We start from the raw sequence: 15,748 nt of genomic DNA, 5'->3' as shown, positions 1-15,748 counted from the left end.
CTCGAGCGCCCCCTAGTCGCCGATTCCACACTTAAACTACAGTACAGGCGCTTAGGGACAACCGCCCCGTCGGAGGCTATTAACCCTTTGCGCTCTCTCTCTCTCTCTCTCTATCTAATCTATCTATCTATCTATCTATCTATCTATCTATCTATCTATCTATCTATCTATCTATCATCTATCTATCTATCTATCTATCTATCTAATCTATCTATCATCTATCTCCTGTGAGTTTGTGGAGCAGAGACGTCAGTGGGATGCAGGCGAGGCGCAGGCGGCGGGGAAAGCCCTCCCTGCAATAGCTGTCGCTTTCCTTTTCGGAAGCGCTTAGGTGCCAGGATCTGCGGGCGGACGAGGCGGGCGGGGAATGAGGGCGCCGGCTCCAACCTCCACACGCCCCTCCGTTGGCCGGGCTGAGAGGAAAAGGCTGCCAGTCTCCGCGCAGCTTGCCTCCTTTCCTGCGCAAGCGACATGTGTGCAGCAGGAGCCCGGCTGTCTCCCTCCACTGCTATATAGAGGAAAAGGGGGGAAGTGGAGCGGACGGCTGGGCGGGCGGGAAGGGAAGCGGAGAGGAACTCGGCCGGACGCCGCCTGATGCTGCCGTCGCCGTCCAGCGCAAATTTGACGCGGGGTCAAAGCAGAAGGACCAGCAGGGCGATGTCTCCCCGCATTGCCTTTAGCCTGCCCCCTCCTTAAGCCTTCAAGCTTCCAGTAAGACGATACCCATCCCCCACCTACCCAACTCCTCAACCCATTTCAGCTCAAGTGGCCCGTGTATCTGGGGGATCGCCTGCTTGATTCTTCCTACAATGATCCACGACGGTTACAAAAGCAAAACAAAACACCACATTGCCTCCACATCCCTATCCTTGAACCCTTATCCAGCGTTCCCAGACCACATCAAAGGCGGGGAACACAAGAAAGCCAACGTGGGGATGTGGTTCGTGTGTCGGACTATGACATTGGGAGACCAGGGTTCAAATCCCCACTGGGCCGTGGAGCTCACTGAGTGACCTTTGGGCCAAGCACTGCCTCTCAGCCTAACCTGCCTTGCAGGGTTGTTGTAGAGCGGGGCAGGACAGAACCATGTACCACCTTTGGGGTATATAAATGCAATTAAACAAGCAAGCAAGAGAATGGCCATTGGCCTATCTAGTCCAGTGTTTCTGTCCTCACAGACAGTGGCCAACCAGATACCAGTGGGAAACCCTGCAAACTGGGGTGTTGCTGGGCTGCAAATTTGTCTTGGTGGCTTTTAACATCGCATGTAAATAGTTTGCTGTGAAGGGCTGGCAAAAGATCTTAATGATAACAAGAAAATGGCAAATTCTCAGGAGCCAGGCTGCCTCTACTCCCCGTCCTATTCTTCTTCCCATAATCTTATGCCCACTGGCTAGGGCTGGCGAGAACTGATGTCCAACCATACCTGGAGGGCACAGGGACATTAAAGAAGTCACACGGGCATTTCGGGATCGCAGACGCAGGCTCCTCCTCCCTCTGTGTTTTCTTCCCTCCTTCCTTCCTTCCCAAATTGTGTTTTGATTCAAGTCTCCTGCTGCATCAATTAAAAGAGACCGGCATTTCTAGTTGCCGCGCTGGGTGTGTGTTTGTGTGTGGGCATGTTGTGTGTGTGTGTGTGTACATACAGTATATATATATATAATAAGCAAGTGTTGACTTCAGTCAGTCTCAGGGTTTATGTTGCAACAACGTGGCTCTTGTTGAACTTTACTTCTCTGGTATGTAAATCACCTTTAATACGAGGTTCATAAACTGGGCAGCCAGATCAGCTCGTTTCCTTTATTTCATCGCCCGCCTCCCAGCAAGTTGACGGAGAGCCGGACGGCCCAAAGAAGGAGACGCTTTTTAGTTGGGAATTACAACAAAGCCGGAGGATTTAGAACAGGGTTGCCGAAACGGCGGCTCCTGGCACTTGTGGTGGGATCTTGAGGAGGAGGCAGAGAGGAAGAGACAAACACCATGAGAGGGAAAGAAGAAAAATCTTCGCTGAAAGGTTGGTCGAATTAGCATTATATATTTTTTTCCCCCGCGGTGGGAAACTTTCACAACAACTTCTGACCTAGGGAAGGAAGAAAGCGCTTGAATCTCGAGTTGAGATGGACACTCTTAGATTGTCCCTCTCTTTAAAATAGCGCTATCAAATGCGGCTGGAGATAAAGGCTGGAGGCTCAATTGTTTTCTGGGTGCGCTGATAAGATTAGCTCCGAGGCAATCTCGTCTGAAAAAGCAGGAGGAGGGGAGTGGATGGACAGAACTGTGTAAAAACCATGGTTTTGTATGCTAGAGGCTTAAGTCTTACGGGAAAACTGCCTGTAGGTCATTCCTTGGCAAATCCATAGGAATGTTGCCTTGAACTCGCTTTGCTTATGCAGGCTTCCCTGAAAGGTGGCTTGTCAAAGAGGACGCAGGAGTGGAACAAAGGCTTGGATGTCTCAGTGCAACTTAAATGTTTGCGGGAGGTTGTTTTTGCGGAGTGGGGGCAGGTATTACAGCAGTGCTTCTTTCCAAGTGCATCCTTCCAAGGATGTAGTGAATACCATAGGATGTGTTCTCCCAAGGCCATTAGTGCATCAAAGCTCGGTATTGACTGACAGAAGCTCTCCAGGGATTCTGAAAATTCCTCCCCCAAACTCAACCCTACCTAGAGATGCTGCGGCGACTGGATCTGGGACCTTCTGAATGCAAATCTTGCGCTCTTGGTAGAGAGAAGGCTCACCTGGGCAGCTGGCTTGCTTCACCCAGCCATCTGCCACAGGACTAATGTTGTGGGAGCACAAATGATGCTGAAGAAGGCTATGTGGTGCTGTGAGGATGAGAACGACCTTGGCTGGCTCAGTGACATTAGATGAGAAGCATCGTGGCTCATGCTGGGAATGCAGAAGGCTCCGGGTTCGAATCCTGACATTTCCTACAAATGTAAGAAGCGCCCTTCCACTGGCCTAGATCTAGCCCGCCATCCTGTTCCCAGACTGGGGGACCAGAAGCCTATGCAAAGCCCCCGGGGGCAAGCAGGGCCTGAGGAGGACGACAGAGATTCCCAGCAACTGGTATCCGGAGGCGAGCTGCCGCCAACAGGGGAGGCAGAAGAGCTCAGCCATCGTGGCTAGCAACCGCTAGTGAACTGGCCTAACCCTCTGGCCAAAACACCATCCCAGTTGGCAGGCATTTCCGGTTAAGCAGATCACATGGGCAGATTGACTGGGGGTCCCAAGCGGAGACCATGAGTCTGACCCTATATTTTAAAAAAGCAGCTTCCTGTGTGGTCAAGCAGGTGAAAAGGAGGAGGAGGAGACTCTTCGGCATCATGTGCTACCTGATCGCTAGAGCAGCGTTGTCCAGGGTATAAGTGAATGAAGCCGCGAATGAATGGGGCTTCAAAGCTGAGTCTTGCAGTGGCTGCGGATGAGCAGTTTCGCCGGGTTCAGGCGAGGAGGAGCCAAAGCGGGGATTTGAGCGCATGCGCGTTGCGGGAAGTCCCGAGGCGGCGGCGCCCCTTCGAGCTGCTGGCGATTAGAGGCTTGTAAAGTTTGCGAGAAAGGCTGTGTGTCGCCGGGGGCTCCCTGGAGCTGCCCTGCCGCTGCTGGCGGAGGAAAAGGCCGCGGGGAGATATGTGTAATGGAAAGGGGCGGAGGAAGCTTTAGATCAGGGTTGATTTCCCCGGGGGATCTCGTTATTGTTATTATTGTTAATAATCAAAGCTGCAGTGTTATAAAGGAGGATAAAGCAGGACTAGTCCGGTTCCCCCGGCTTTTTCCTACAGCCCCGAATTCTTGAAGGATTGGAGTCGAAAGTTTTGTATGTTGTTGTTTTTTAAAAAAAAATAATCAACGGATTAGCCAAAATGCAACTTTTGCAATCTTGCGTCAGCAAAGTCAACTGGCAGCCCGTGGGAGTTGCACAGGCCCGAGGCGCTTCCGCCCAGCCCTTTTGTTGGGGTGTTAATTCTAGATCCGGCGTGGAAGAGCTCTACCTACCCATCCCGCTTCCAACTCGTGCTTTCTGCTTGGGATTTGGGGGTTCCGCGAACCATCCGTCCCAGCTTGCAGCGTTTGAAAGTGGACAGTCGGAGAAAACAGTGTTGGCGGGGGCGCGCGCAGGAAAACGTGCGCGAGCCGGAGGAGCTGGGAAGGGGGGAGGACGGAGGCAGAAAGTCCAGTAAAAATAAAATCCGCTGAAAGCTCTTTTTGAGCAGCGTTCAGGGACCAAAAAAAGGTGGATTCCAGGGATCCAGTCGGTATCAATCATGCTCGACCCCCGAGAGTAATCTAGTCCAACCCCCTGCAGTACAACAATCTCAACTCGTGGTTCCACATGCAGTTTGAAACAATATCGGACTTTAGCAAATGTGCTTGCAGTTTTATTGCTGCACCAATTGCTGGACTGGTGGGTGGGCTTCCTCCCGAGTCACCCTGCCTGGATTGCACTTGCAGGCATGGGCGTACCCAGGATCAAAACTAGGGGGGGGCAAGGGGAGGGGCCAAGGCACGGAAGGGGAGGGGCCACAAAGTGGGCGGGAACGGCGAACTCGCGCTCCGCCGGGCTGTGCCCCTCCCTAGCAGCAGGGCTGGTAGGCGGAGGCGGAGCCCAGCCCAGCGGAGCGTTCCCGCCCGCCGCGCCGCGCTCTCTGGTTCCCCGCCGCGCTTGGCCTTGCCAGAGGGCGCGACGGGGAGCTGGAGGGAGGGCGCAGCGCGGCGGGCGGGAACGGCGAACTCGCGCTCCGCCGGGCTGTGCCCCTCCCTAGCAGCAGGGCTGGTAGGCGGAGGCGGAGCCCAGCCCAGCGGAGCGTTCCCGCCCGCCGCGCCGCGCTCTCTGGTTCCCCGCCACGCTTGGCCTTGCCTGAGGGCGCGCCGGGGAGCTGGAGGGAGGGTGCGGCGCGGTGCGGCGGGAATGGCAAACTCGCGCTCCGCCGGGCTGTGCTCCGCCTCTGCCCACCAGCCCTGCTTCTAGAGTAGGGCAGCTGCCCTAACTTGCCGCATGGTGGGTACGCCCTTGCTTGCAGGCCTGTCCCGTTCGCTGAGGCTCTTGCATCGCATATACTGCATTTAAATGATAGGAAAAGAGAGAGGTAAGCTTCTGATCCAGAGCTCGCCTGCTTATTTAGCTAAGAAGCTTGCCTTTCTCCCAGTGGCCAAAGGTGGAGGATGTTGTTTTGCGGGGGGTACTGAATCGATTCGTGTTGCATTTTATCGGTAGGGTGGAATGTAACAACAATCGGGTTGGAAGGCGGTTCCCCCCCCGCCCTCGCCGCGGGAGGTGGTCTCAGTCAGCCCCAACCTCGCTGCTCGCTCTCCGCGCCCCCCCCCGTTCCCCTCCCTGCAATATGTTATGACTGCCGTCCATTGCGTCCCACCGTCGGTGCTTCAGGTCACCGGTGGGCGGCGTCCCGGCTAACTCCATTCATAAACACGCCCCACGTGTTCCGCAACGCTGCTGCGGAGGAAAGCATAAACAAATAAACGCACCATCCGGGCACAGAGTGTTCTCAAACAGTTGTGCAAATTAAGAAAAAGAAAAAGAAATCGTTGCAGCCTGAGTCAGCTCCCCCCCCCCCCCCGGCCACCTTCCTCTCTCTCCCCGTTGCTTTTGCAAATGTGGAGATTTCCATCATCTCATTCCATACACACGCGCCCAATATTTTTAAGGCGCTTTCAGCAATATCGGTTTCTGGAGTCTCGCCGGTCGCCTGGAAGGGGCGCTTGTTTGTGGGATTGAGGAACAGCGGCAGGAAACAAGAGTCGTGCCCCCCCGCCAAGTCACTCCCTGCGGAAAAGCCGTTTCTTATCGGCCTTTACCCCAGACGTCAGAGGTTCTCCTTTAGATCGAGCGGAGCGATCCTCTCTGGGGGGCTCTCTCCGGTTCCCTTTGCTTCACACACTTGGCGTTGGGGGTGGGGAGGCTGCCATAAACTTAACATCTGCAGATGTGAGACGGAGAAGGAACCGCCGGTGTTACAGGGAACGGAAAAGACCGGGGCTTCTGGCCGGGATCTGGGTAAGAAAGCCCTGCGCAGCGCCGGGGACCTTTACAGTTCTGCTTGCGTCTCTCTCCCTTGTGTTCGGGCTACTTGCAGGGTGAAGGGAGAGAAAATCTCTCTCCTCCCTGTTATGAGGCTCGGATGAGCTCCTGCTTGACTGACAACCGCCCCCGGACGCCTTCCTTCGGCCCAGGATTCCTTTGGAGCCGCGTGGTTGGAGCCTTCAGGCGCTTGCCAGCCAAGGCAGCCCCTGGGCAGCCCCGTCCCGCCGCGACGCTCTCTGGCGATTAATAAATACCATCTGGTAAAAGCAGGAACCGTGTGACTCCAGCGGTTTCTGTTTCGCAGTCTGAACGACAGTGGAGTTGCTTTGAGGTGGTTTTTATAAAGAAAAGGGCAAGGGAGGAAAGGGAGGGAGGAAACAGACAGAAGAAGTTCAGAGACTCCTCAAAAGCAGTCTTGTCTGCTCTCTGAGGCTCAGATCCCCAAGGCGTTTTTTTTCTCAAGAGTAGGGAAAGTTTCTGCCTGCCTTGATGGAGGAATCCAGAGGCACAGGACCTTCCGACCCAATGGGATTCCTGCTTTGCTCTCATTGCCTTAGATTAAGGAGATTTCTTCCTATGTAGGTGTGCCATAAATAGCTAATGTTGGAGGGAATGCCGCCGGATTAATGTTAAGAAGGAGGGCAGGGCTGAACGTCTAAGGATGCCCCGGCCTGCCTGGGAGTGACAGCTCTCGGGAAACCCCGATGCCTAATTCCGTGTTGGGGGGGATTAGCTGTGGTTGTCCACTAATTCACAGAACATTCTAAATATGTTCAAGGACACCCTTGGTTACTGCATGGAAATTCCACGTCCAGGGGCTGTATGTACCTTCCGATTATCAGGTTGGGAGGGGGAAACGATCTAGATATGGCTCTCCCAATCCCCCCGCCCTCGGCGCCTCCTGTGAGAGACAGGGCTGAGTGTCGCAACGGAAATGCCTTTGTTCTTATCTCTGGAACAAATCGATCCTTGGATGAGGTCCATCTCGGACCTGGGGGTGTCTGAAAAACCAAGGCTATCCTATCCCGCGACGGGTCTCTCTGTGGAAGTGTAAAGAGTGACAAAAATGGGACTTCCTTTGCGCGTTATGGTGGCCTTGAGGAACAAGGCAGGTACATTTAAGGACAAAAAATAGGCTGCTGGCCAATTTAGCACCTTCGAGGGGCAGCGACCTCCTGGGCACATTTCTTAACTCACACGGGTGGACGAGTGCGGGGAGGTTGCCCCCCCCCCCAAGGACGCAGCAAGCGCCCTGAGCGTCTTGGCAAGGCAAAGAGCGGGGTTCTAATTCTGCCGTGCAATAAATAAGTACATAAAAATAAGGCTGGCATCTCTCTCCAAGGTTTGTTTGCAATTGCAACCCCAGAGCTTTGTTGCATTGTCTCTCCCTTCCCTAGAACTCCTGCCAATTAATCTCACTGCAATTTGCTGAGGGTGAAAAAGGATAAAAGGGGGGGTGGCGTGGTAGGTGGCGGCCTTCTTCCTCTCCACCCGGCTTGCGAGACTCCTTTCTAACGTCAAGGGAGGGGAACATGTCGTGGGGAAGGGCGGGCCGGGCGCCAGGCCTGCATGTCACCCGGCAGCTCCGGGCGCCTGGGGCGGGGGGGAGAGCGAGACTCTTCCTCATTGTTCCCCTCTGGCTCCGCCCCTCCTTCCTCTCCGCCTGTGCTGTCGCCCAGACCGCGCCTATATAAAGCCCCAGGGCAAGCGGCCGAGCGGCAGACGCGAGCTGATTCAACAGGGTGAACTAAATTGGCACTGCGCGCTTTATCCCCGCTACTAATTCCCTAACTCGGAAGCAGAGCAAGCAAGCAAGCAGCTAGCTGCCTGGAAGGGCTCTCGCGCATCGATTCTCCCTCGCGCATCTGCTTGGATTATTATTTCTCCCAACACTGAGAAACCTAGAACGTCCGCAATGACGGTCAAAGCCGAAGCTTCGGGATCCACGCTAACTTACTCCAAGATGAGAGGGATGGTGGCAATACTGATCGGTGAGTGGGAACGACGAGGAGGAGATAGCAATAGGAAAAGGAGCATAAACAGCGTGCGCCCTCCTGATTGTAACCGTGTTGTAGAAATGAGGATCTCTTGTTGCATTCAAGGGATGGAGAGGGCGCGTGTGCGCATTAATTAAATAAAGGAAAGGAAAGAAGATGGGGAATTAATTTCTAACAACCCCCTACTCTCTTGTGATTGTTTGCAGCTTTCATGAAACAGAGACGAATGGGGCTGAATGACTTCATTCAAAAGATAGCCACCAACTCCTACGCATGCAAACAGTAAGTATTTTTTGTGGGTTGTTTTTTTTTCCCTTACTGTATTCTGCAGAAATTGCCTGAGAAATGCATGGAACTTCGTTCTAAAATTTAACAGAGAATTTGTTAAATTAAAAAAGTTTACAGTATCATGCATGCTTACTCAGTTGTAAATTTCAGTAATTTCAGTGGGACTTATACTCCTAAGTATACTTACTAGAAAGTAACTTTAGTGACACCTGTGTGGTAGAAGCGGGTGTCATTAAAGCTGCAACCCTGTATGCAGATGTTGTAAAAAAATTAGTAGGAAACAGAATATAATTTTCTAGATTGGAAAATATTTTTTTAAAAAAAAATTAATTGCATTCAGCTAAGTTTTACTGTTTGGCTGAAGAATATAAAACTGGAGAAAGGCACCTAGTTTAGATTTCCTGATCCCTCATTCCCTCCTCTGACCTTTAATTACAGAGGAAACTTAAGTCCCTTTGCTCAGAATGGTTTGTTCCTGTCTCCGGTTTCATCTTAGCCCTGAAACCTAATAAGCCAGTTGTTTTTAGCAGTCTGCCAACCTGAAACTTTCCAGTTAGAATGTTACAATGCCCCCTGGTGGTGAAATGTTTATGTTCTGTACCTTGTTCAGCTTTTACTAATTACCCTGGCTTTAATCTCTTGCAGCCCTGAAGTTCAATCTATTTTGAAGATCTCCCAGCCTCAAGAGCCTGAACTTATGAATGCCAATCCTTCTCCTCCAGTAAGTAGCTTCTATAATGTGACAGTAATAGCAACTTTAATGTGACAGTAATAGCAACAGGTTTTAAATGGATGTTCTATCCATTGGTAATCTGGCATGGGTTTTTCCATTCAGGACACATTGTAGTGGTGCAACTTGGAAAGAAGTGTTTTGCAATAAAGATATAGCATTTTCCTCTAGAGCAGAGAAAACTCTTATTTTTAAATTAACATAATCTTTCAAGCATATTATTTCCCCCATAGAAGAATGCAATGCAATTAACTGTGTTTTTTTTAAAAAGTAATAATCTGCAGCAAGTATTTCTGTACAAATATTTGATTTTCTCTCTCTCCATATTTTTTTTGTTCACTGCAGCCCAGTCCATCCCAGCAGATCAACCTTGGCCCTTCTTCTAACCCACATGCTAAACCATCAGATTTCCATTTCCTGAAGGTCATTGGAAAAGGCAGCTTTGGGAAGGTAAGCATACATATTCATTTGGTCAATGGGCCTGTAATATTTAGGGTATCAAACTACTTGGAGTGCCAGGGGGATTTAATAAGAAGTTGAGTATGAAGGGGTGTGAGGTGGAGTATTCTTGAAAACCAAGGTTCCATTGAAATTTATGTAAGCAAATTTGCTATATGGATCATAAAGCACAAGGGGGAAATGAAGGCTATATTGTCCCATTCCCTGCCTTAAGGCAGTGGCACCCACCCATTATGTTGATATGTGGTATTTTACTGCCCGCCCATTGAGTTGTGCAGAATTGCTCTATAGCTGGGCCTCATGGTAGCAGAAAGGACATAGCTGAGTTGTGACTTGATAGTTCCCTTGCATCATGATCACACCTAAACAAAGGGGGTGTCTTGGTTTATTTCAGGTTCTTCTTGCACGGCACAAGGCAGAAGAGCACTTCTATGCAGTAAAAGTCCTCCAGAAGAAAGCAATCCTGAAAAAGAAGGAGGTAAGTAACTGAATTATACCCATTTCATGAGAAATGCCAATCAGCAAACTAATTATAATAGTCCTACTTTTCTGCTGCTCAGTTAATGAACAATTTCCTACTCCCCTTCTTCTTAGGAGAAACACATAATGTCAGAACGCAACGTCCTACTGAAGAACGTGAAGCACCCTTTCCTGGTGGGACTCCACTTCTCCTTCCAGACTGCAGACAAGCTGTATTTTGTCCTAGACTACATCAATGGTGGAGAGGTAAGCAAAAAGAGTGCACAGAACCATAAGGGGGGGGTTCCAAAGAGACAAAGATCATTCAAACTCCTCCTTGCTGAAAACAAAGTCAGTCCTGCCATGTGTACAAATAAGGCAGTGTTTTCATCCTATTAAGTATGAAGAGGAGTTTTGGGGAGGAGTTACTAGATTCAGGGGGTCCTGCTTGCCAGCCTCTCACAGCAGGAAGCAGCCAGCGGATTACTAGGCCATTTCCTACCATTGTTCTCTCTAGCTATATATATATATAGAGAGAGAGAGAGCGCTTAATTAAATGCATTGTTTTTAATGGTTTTGGGATCACTAACAGATTTCTCCCCCTCCTTCCTTGTCTCCTGCAGTTGTTCTACCATCTCCAGAGGGAACGTTGCTTCCTGGAGCCAAGAGCTCGTTTTTATGCTGCTGAAATTGCCAGTGCACTGGGTTACCTGCATTCGCTGAATATAGTTTACCGGTAAGCAGGGCAGGTGGTTTGCATGGTTTCTGTGAAAACTGGGGGAAGTAGTTTTCTGGGTACTGGGATCAGTGCAGCACAACATTTTTAGATTCGCTTCCAGGTTATGGGTTAGAACCAGTAAATAGATGCTACTCATGCACATAGACTAAATGCTCTTGGTAAATGACCTTTAGAAAGTGCTTGGGGGCTAGCCATCGAACCTGTTTGTTTTCAAAGGGACAACACCCCCCCCCCTTAAACAATAAACCTGATAAAATCCCATTGCTTATAATAAACATAAGAGTTGAGAGCCATTGGCTGACCTGTGTATTTTCCTTCCTTTGCCCTAGGGACTTGAAGCCAGAGAACATTTTGCTGGATTCTCAAGGCCACATTGTCTTGACTGACTTTGGACTCTGCAAAGAGAACATAGAGCACAATGGCACAACTTCCACATTTTGTGGCACTCCTGAGGTAGGTCTGGGTTCTGCTTTCTTTATCCACATGGCAGTGATGCATGTGCCCAAAGTGTGCAGAGGGAAGAAGAATTTCCCAGATTGGACAAAAGGACATGTTGTGTTGTTTAGTGAAGCAGTCAGACAGGCTTTGATTGATGAGCGCTGCTGACAAAGCTGCAGTGGGTGGGGGGGAGAGGGAGGGAAATGCCAGAACCTACAAATGCTAGGCTTTAAGGGCAAAAAGAAAAAGTTATCTAGGGACTCCTATAGAACAAAGTTCTACAGATACAAAGATTGGTGTGGCCCCACTCAATCAGGTCACTAAGGTTATTTTTAAGTGGATGCAGGATTTTAAGAATGCAGGCTGGCTACATTATTCTAATGTTTCCTATGTTTTTGTTTTCAATAGTACCTTGCCCCCGAAGTCCTTCACAAGCAACCCTATGACCGGACTGTTGACTGGTGGTGCCTTGGGGCTGTTTTGTACGAGATGCTTTATGGACTGGTAAGCAAAAACAGTGAGCAACTGGCCAATTGCAAACACATACCAGTCATGTTTCCATCTGTAAGTTACCAGCATAAGAAAGAGCTGGATCTTAGTTCCACTGAATTTATAAATGTTGCAAACTTCAGTTGGAGCCCATATTTTGCATGTGGGTCTCTTACATGGTACACATATTTGTGGCCATAGCACAGAGATGGATCATCTGCTTTGCAGGGAATAATTCCCTACTTGAGAAACCCTGGAGAGCCATGTAGCCATTACTGACTTAGATGGACCATTAGTCTGACCTGATATAAGCAGTTGCCTTATGTTCCTTGGGTGGATGGGACATGAGAAGGGGAAATCTGTAGTTACAGGTGTCATAGCCATTCCAGTGCCTCAAGATGGGTATCAAACTTAAGTGTATTGTGATACAGGCAGTACAGTAAGTTAGACTCTTGGGACTAAAAATCTGTTTCCCCATCTCTCTCTCCAGCCCCCTTTCTATAGCAGAAACACAGCAGAAATGTATGACAACATCTTGAACAAACCTCTGCAGCTGAAGCCAAATATTACCAACTCTGCGAGACACCTTTTGGAAGGTCTTCTGCAAAAGGACAGGACCAAGAGGCTGGGTGCGAAGGAGGACTTTGTAAGTATAATCCTGCGAGTTGTCAGGGATGGGTTTCGGAAGTTGGCTAGACGATACCAGTCTTTTCCAATTACTCTTGCCTGAACTGATCTGATTTCCATTTCCTCAACAGATGGAGATTAAGAACCACATCTTCTTCTCCCTAATAAACTGGGATGATCTCATTAATAAGAAGATTACACCCCCTTTCAACCCAAATGTGGTAAGTGTCGTCTTCTAATTATAGGAGAGACTTTTCTATTTATACTGGGGTACCCAGGGGTTGAAGGTAAAAATAATGACAGGCTAGTTTTTAGCAGGTTCTAGTGTGTTATCAATGTGAAGCAATTGAGCAGGTGTCTTAATTTTTAAATGCCACCTTGGAGTTTATAGATAAGTGGACGGAATTGCCTCATGCAGTTCAGGTATGAGGTGAGGCAATCAGGTCAGGTGAACTCTATGAGCTTGGAGGTGCATGTTGACCTGTTAGACCACAGCAGCCAATCCAGATCAGACTCCAGTCCAACACACACACACACACCGTTAGATTTCTAGTTTTTGTTTGAAACGAGTTCAGGGGGGTGATCCAGTTTTGTTTTTTGTAATTGCCTTCCCATGAAGTGCCTAGATTGGTTTTACTTTAAAAAAAAAACAAATGTAGGCCCCACTCCCAGTTAAGGAAAGATTTGAACATTTCTTCCCAGTCCGACATTAACAACAGAACCCTCTTTGTTTTCTCAGAGTGGCCCCAATGACCTGCGGCACTTTGACCCTGAGTTTACAGATGAGCCTGTCCCGAACTCCATTGGCCAGTCTTCAGACAGCATCCTCATCACTGCCAGCGTCAAGGAAGCCGCTGAAGCATTTCTGGGCTTCTCCTATGCCCCTCCCATGGATTCTTTCTTGTGAATTTCTATTACAGCGATCTGTTTGTACTTTTTCTTCATTTAACAATGACCCTTCTGTTGGCCTTCTGTGTAAGCTGCCAGTTTGTCCGGTCACCTTCAAAAAGGAGAGGGGATTATTATTATTTTGCACATCTTCTCACTGTGTGGCAGGCTTTGCAGCCTTAATTTCAACTGCGTTACTTTATTTTTCTGGGAGCTTTTGTTGTCGTCGTTCCTGCCGTTCATTTGGAAGAGCACATTCTGACTACTTTTGAATGAACTTGCAAAACATTTCAATTTCCAGTTCTTCCCACCCACCAAAGTGGTGCTATCGCCTTTAGAAGGAAAGAAGGAAGAAGCTACTGCTGCCATAGACTGCCATAGATTGTAAGCTTAAGAACAACATGCTGTGTGCACCCCCCCTTTTTTGAGAGAGTTTGTTCTGAAAAGCCTAGCTTGAAGATCTTTCTGGATATGATGGGGATGATTTTACGAAAACGTGCCTTTTTCCCCTGAGATCTTGTGAGCTCCAAAGCTTTTCCTGTCACAAGAGTGTTTCCTGATTCACACGTGTGTTTCTTTTGTGTGTGTGTGTGTGTGTGTTTGCTATGAGGACAATGGTGTCAGTGTGTTATGCATATTTTTCAGATGGACTTTGTTCAGAAGCATCAGTGTGACACTTGCAGGACACTACAATGGGGGGCATTGTTTGTTCCTTCCATATTTGGAAGACAATAAATTAATATGTGTAGATAGATGATTTTTTTAAAGAAAAAAACAATGTAAAAATTAATAATGATGGGCTTCAATGACTAGTACCCATAATGCTTGAAGAAAGCATTGCTGCTATGGAAAAATATATATAAATATATAAATATATATAAATATTTCTATTTTTAGAATGGGTTTCTAGGGACCAAAATGCCCCAGCTGCAGTATCAAAACTGTTGGTTTATTTCATTATCATTTTTATCGGTTCATCTGTAAAACTGGGCATTATTTATGGTTTGTATTTTTTTTCATTCCTGGTTGTACATATTTGTAAAAAGACTTGTACAGTTGGTTGCAATAGTAGATGTATATTTAAAAAGGAAAAAAACCTTTAAAGGCTTATAATGTATACCACTATTATAATGTACTTTACATGGTTATTATACAATGTGTATAATTTTTGTGACCAAACCCATTGGTTTGCAGTAAAATCTTGGACAATATTTCTATAAATGCTGTCAGTTCTTCCTTTTATAAGATCAAGACATCATTTCTTCTGAACCACATTTTCCTTAGCATTTTCCTTCACAAGACAAGAAATGTGTATGCTTTTAAACATCCAAGGGTCAAAAACTACTATAGAAAGAGGAGTCTTTTCAGTAATGTACAGTCAGGCTATTTGATAAAATGCTTGCCAGTGAGAAAATCAATGACATAAGAAAAGTCCTGCTGGATCAGGCCAAAGGCTCATGTAGTTCAGCATCCTGTTCTCACAGTGGCTAACCAGATACTGGCAAGAAACCCCTCAAGCAGTCCAGCATGTCCACCAACCCAGCTAAGTCTTGTTGATAGGCTAGTGAAAACTCCTATCACAGAAACCTGCTTTGTGCAGAATACTTGATATCACAACCATCCAACCTCCTTTGGCCTGGCACTTTTTTCTGATTGCCAGCTGCCAAATCAACTTGGTGAGTAGGCATTCTCAGGCTGCCAGTAGCACATGCATGCTGGGAACAGCAGACTAAAGGAGTGATTTCCAGAGAGGTATCTAGAAACTTGTGTAGATGCTGTGCAAAATCAAAAGCCCACTAGTGTGTTCCCTTGTGGTTGAACCCACTTGTTCATGTTACTGCTGTAACAGTATTCTTACTACGAGTACGAATCTGGAAGTTGGAGCTGGAATCATGAACCACAGGGCCGTCTTGGTCTAAAGCAGCTTGCCCCTCACCTGTCACTCTACACATAGTGCTAAACATGCCGGTTGCATCATGGTATTTAGATTAGCAAAAGGACTGTGTGATTCAAACAAGTGAGTCATCTCACATCTCTGCTAGAGGGGAAGGTGGGCATAATCCCCTGCTCACCTTCCACCCACTGTTAACCAACCTGATCTCAGAGAAAATGCACATCCTATAGAAAGGAACCTTGCTTTGAACGTGCGCCTGTGCTTCTGCAATGGATGGTACCCAACTCTAAGTAGACCCCCTGAAATTAATGGATGTGACTAAGCTCAACCTATTAATTTTAATGAAGCTAATAAGTTTGACTCATAGCTGAGTACCACCTAATATTTAAGGGCAATCTCTCCTTAAAAAAAAAAAAGTCTAAAGAGGCCGGGGGCTGGGATGATTAGCAGAGCAGATGTGGAAAATGCCAAATCTTTCATTCCTTTTTCATTGCCCTTTCGCAAAAGGCATATTTCACCCCATTGCAGAGTGGTAGGTCAGATGTGCACCCTCTATTATCTGGGCATGAAATGAGCAGCGGGTGTGCAGAATATTCAATCCCCACTTCTGGCTCTTGGGAGGCTCCAAAGTATCACCACATACGACATGGGAGATGGGAGCGAGCAAAGTCCCCACTCCCCTTTGGGAAAGGATCATAGCT

General features: G+C 48.2%; 1 protein-coding gene across 3 annotated transcripts; it reads left to right on the top strand.

The window, feature by feature from the left end:
• The first annotated feature begins 1,709 nt into the window (after positions 1 to 1,709).
• SGK1 (serum/glucocorticoid regulated kinase 1) lies at positions 1,710 to 14,374 on the top strand. Of its 3 annotated transcripts, none has more exons than XM_035108930.2 (12): positions 1,710 to 2,014; positions 8,243 to 8,318; positions 8,970 to 9,045; positions 9,400 to 9,504; positions 9,908 to 9,991; positions 10,108 to 10,239; positions 10,596 to 10,708; positions 11,041 to 11,164; positions 11,558 to 11,653; positions 12,129 to 12,284; positions 12,397 to 12,486; positions 13,005 to 14,374. In XM_035108930.2, exons 1-12 carry the CDS (start codon positions 1,981 to 1,983, stop codon positions 13,170 to 13,172), a joined length of 1,254 nt encoding a protein of 417 aa, XP_034964821.1. In that variant the 5' UTR covers positions 1,710 to 1,980; the 3' UTR covers positions 13,173 to 14,374. The 3 variants fall into 3 exon arrangements, with proteins under 3 accessions (XP_034964821.1, XP_034964822.1, XP_034964820.1); XM_035108931.2 differs by lacking the exon at positions 1,710 to 2,014 and adding an exon at positions 5,784 to 6,012; XM_035108929.2 differs by lacking the exon at positions 1,710 to 2,014 and adding an exon at positions 7,738 to 8,030.
• The last annotated feature ends 1,374 nt before the right edge of the window (positions 14,375 to 15,748 follow it).

Source organism: Zootoca vivipara, chromosome 3, assembly GCF_963506605.1.
Source record: "Zootoca vivipara chromosome 3, rZooViv1.1, whole genome shotgun sequence".
NCBI classification, from domain to species: Eukaryota; Metazoa; Chordata; class Lepidosauria; order Squamata; family Lacertidae; genus Zootoca; species Zootoca vivipara.
This window is presented reverse-complemented; position numbering and strand designations above follow the sequence as displayed.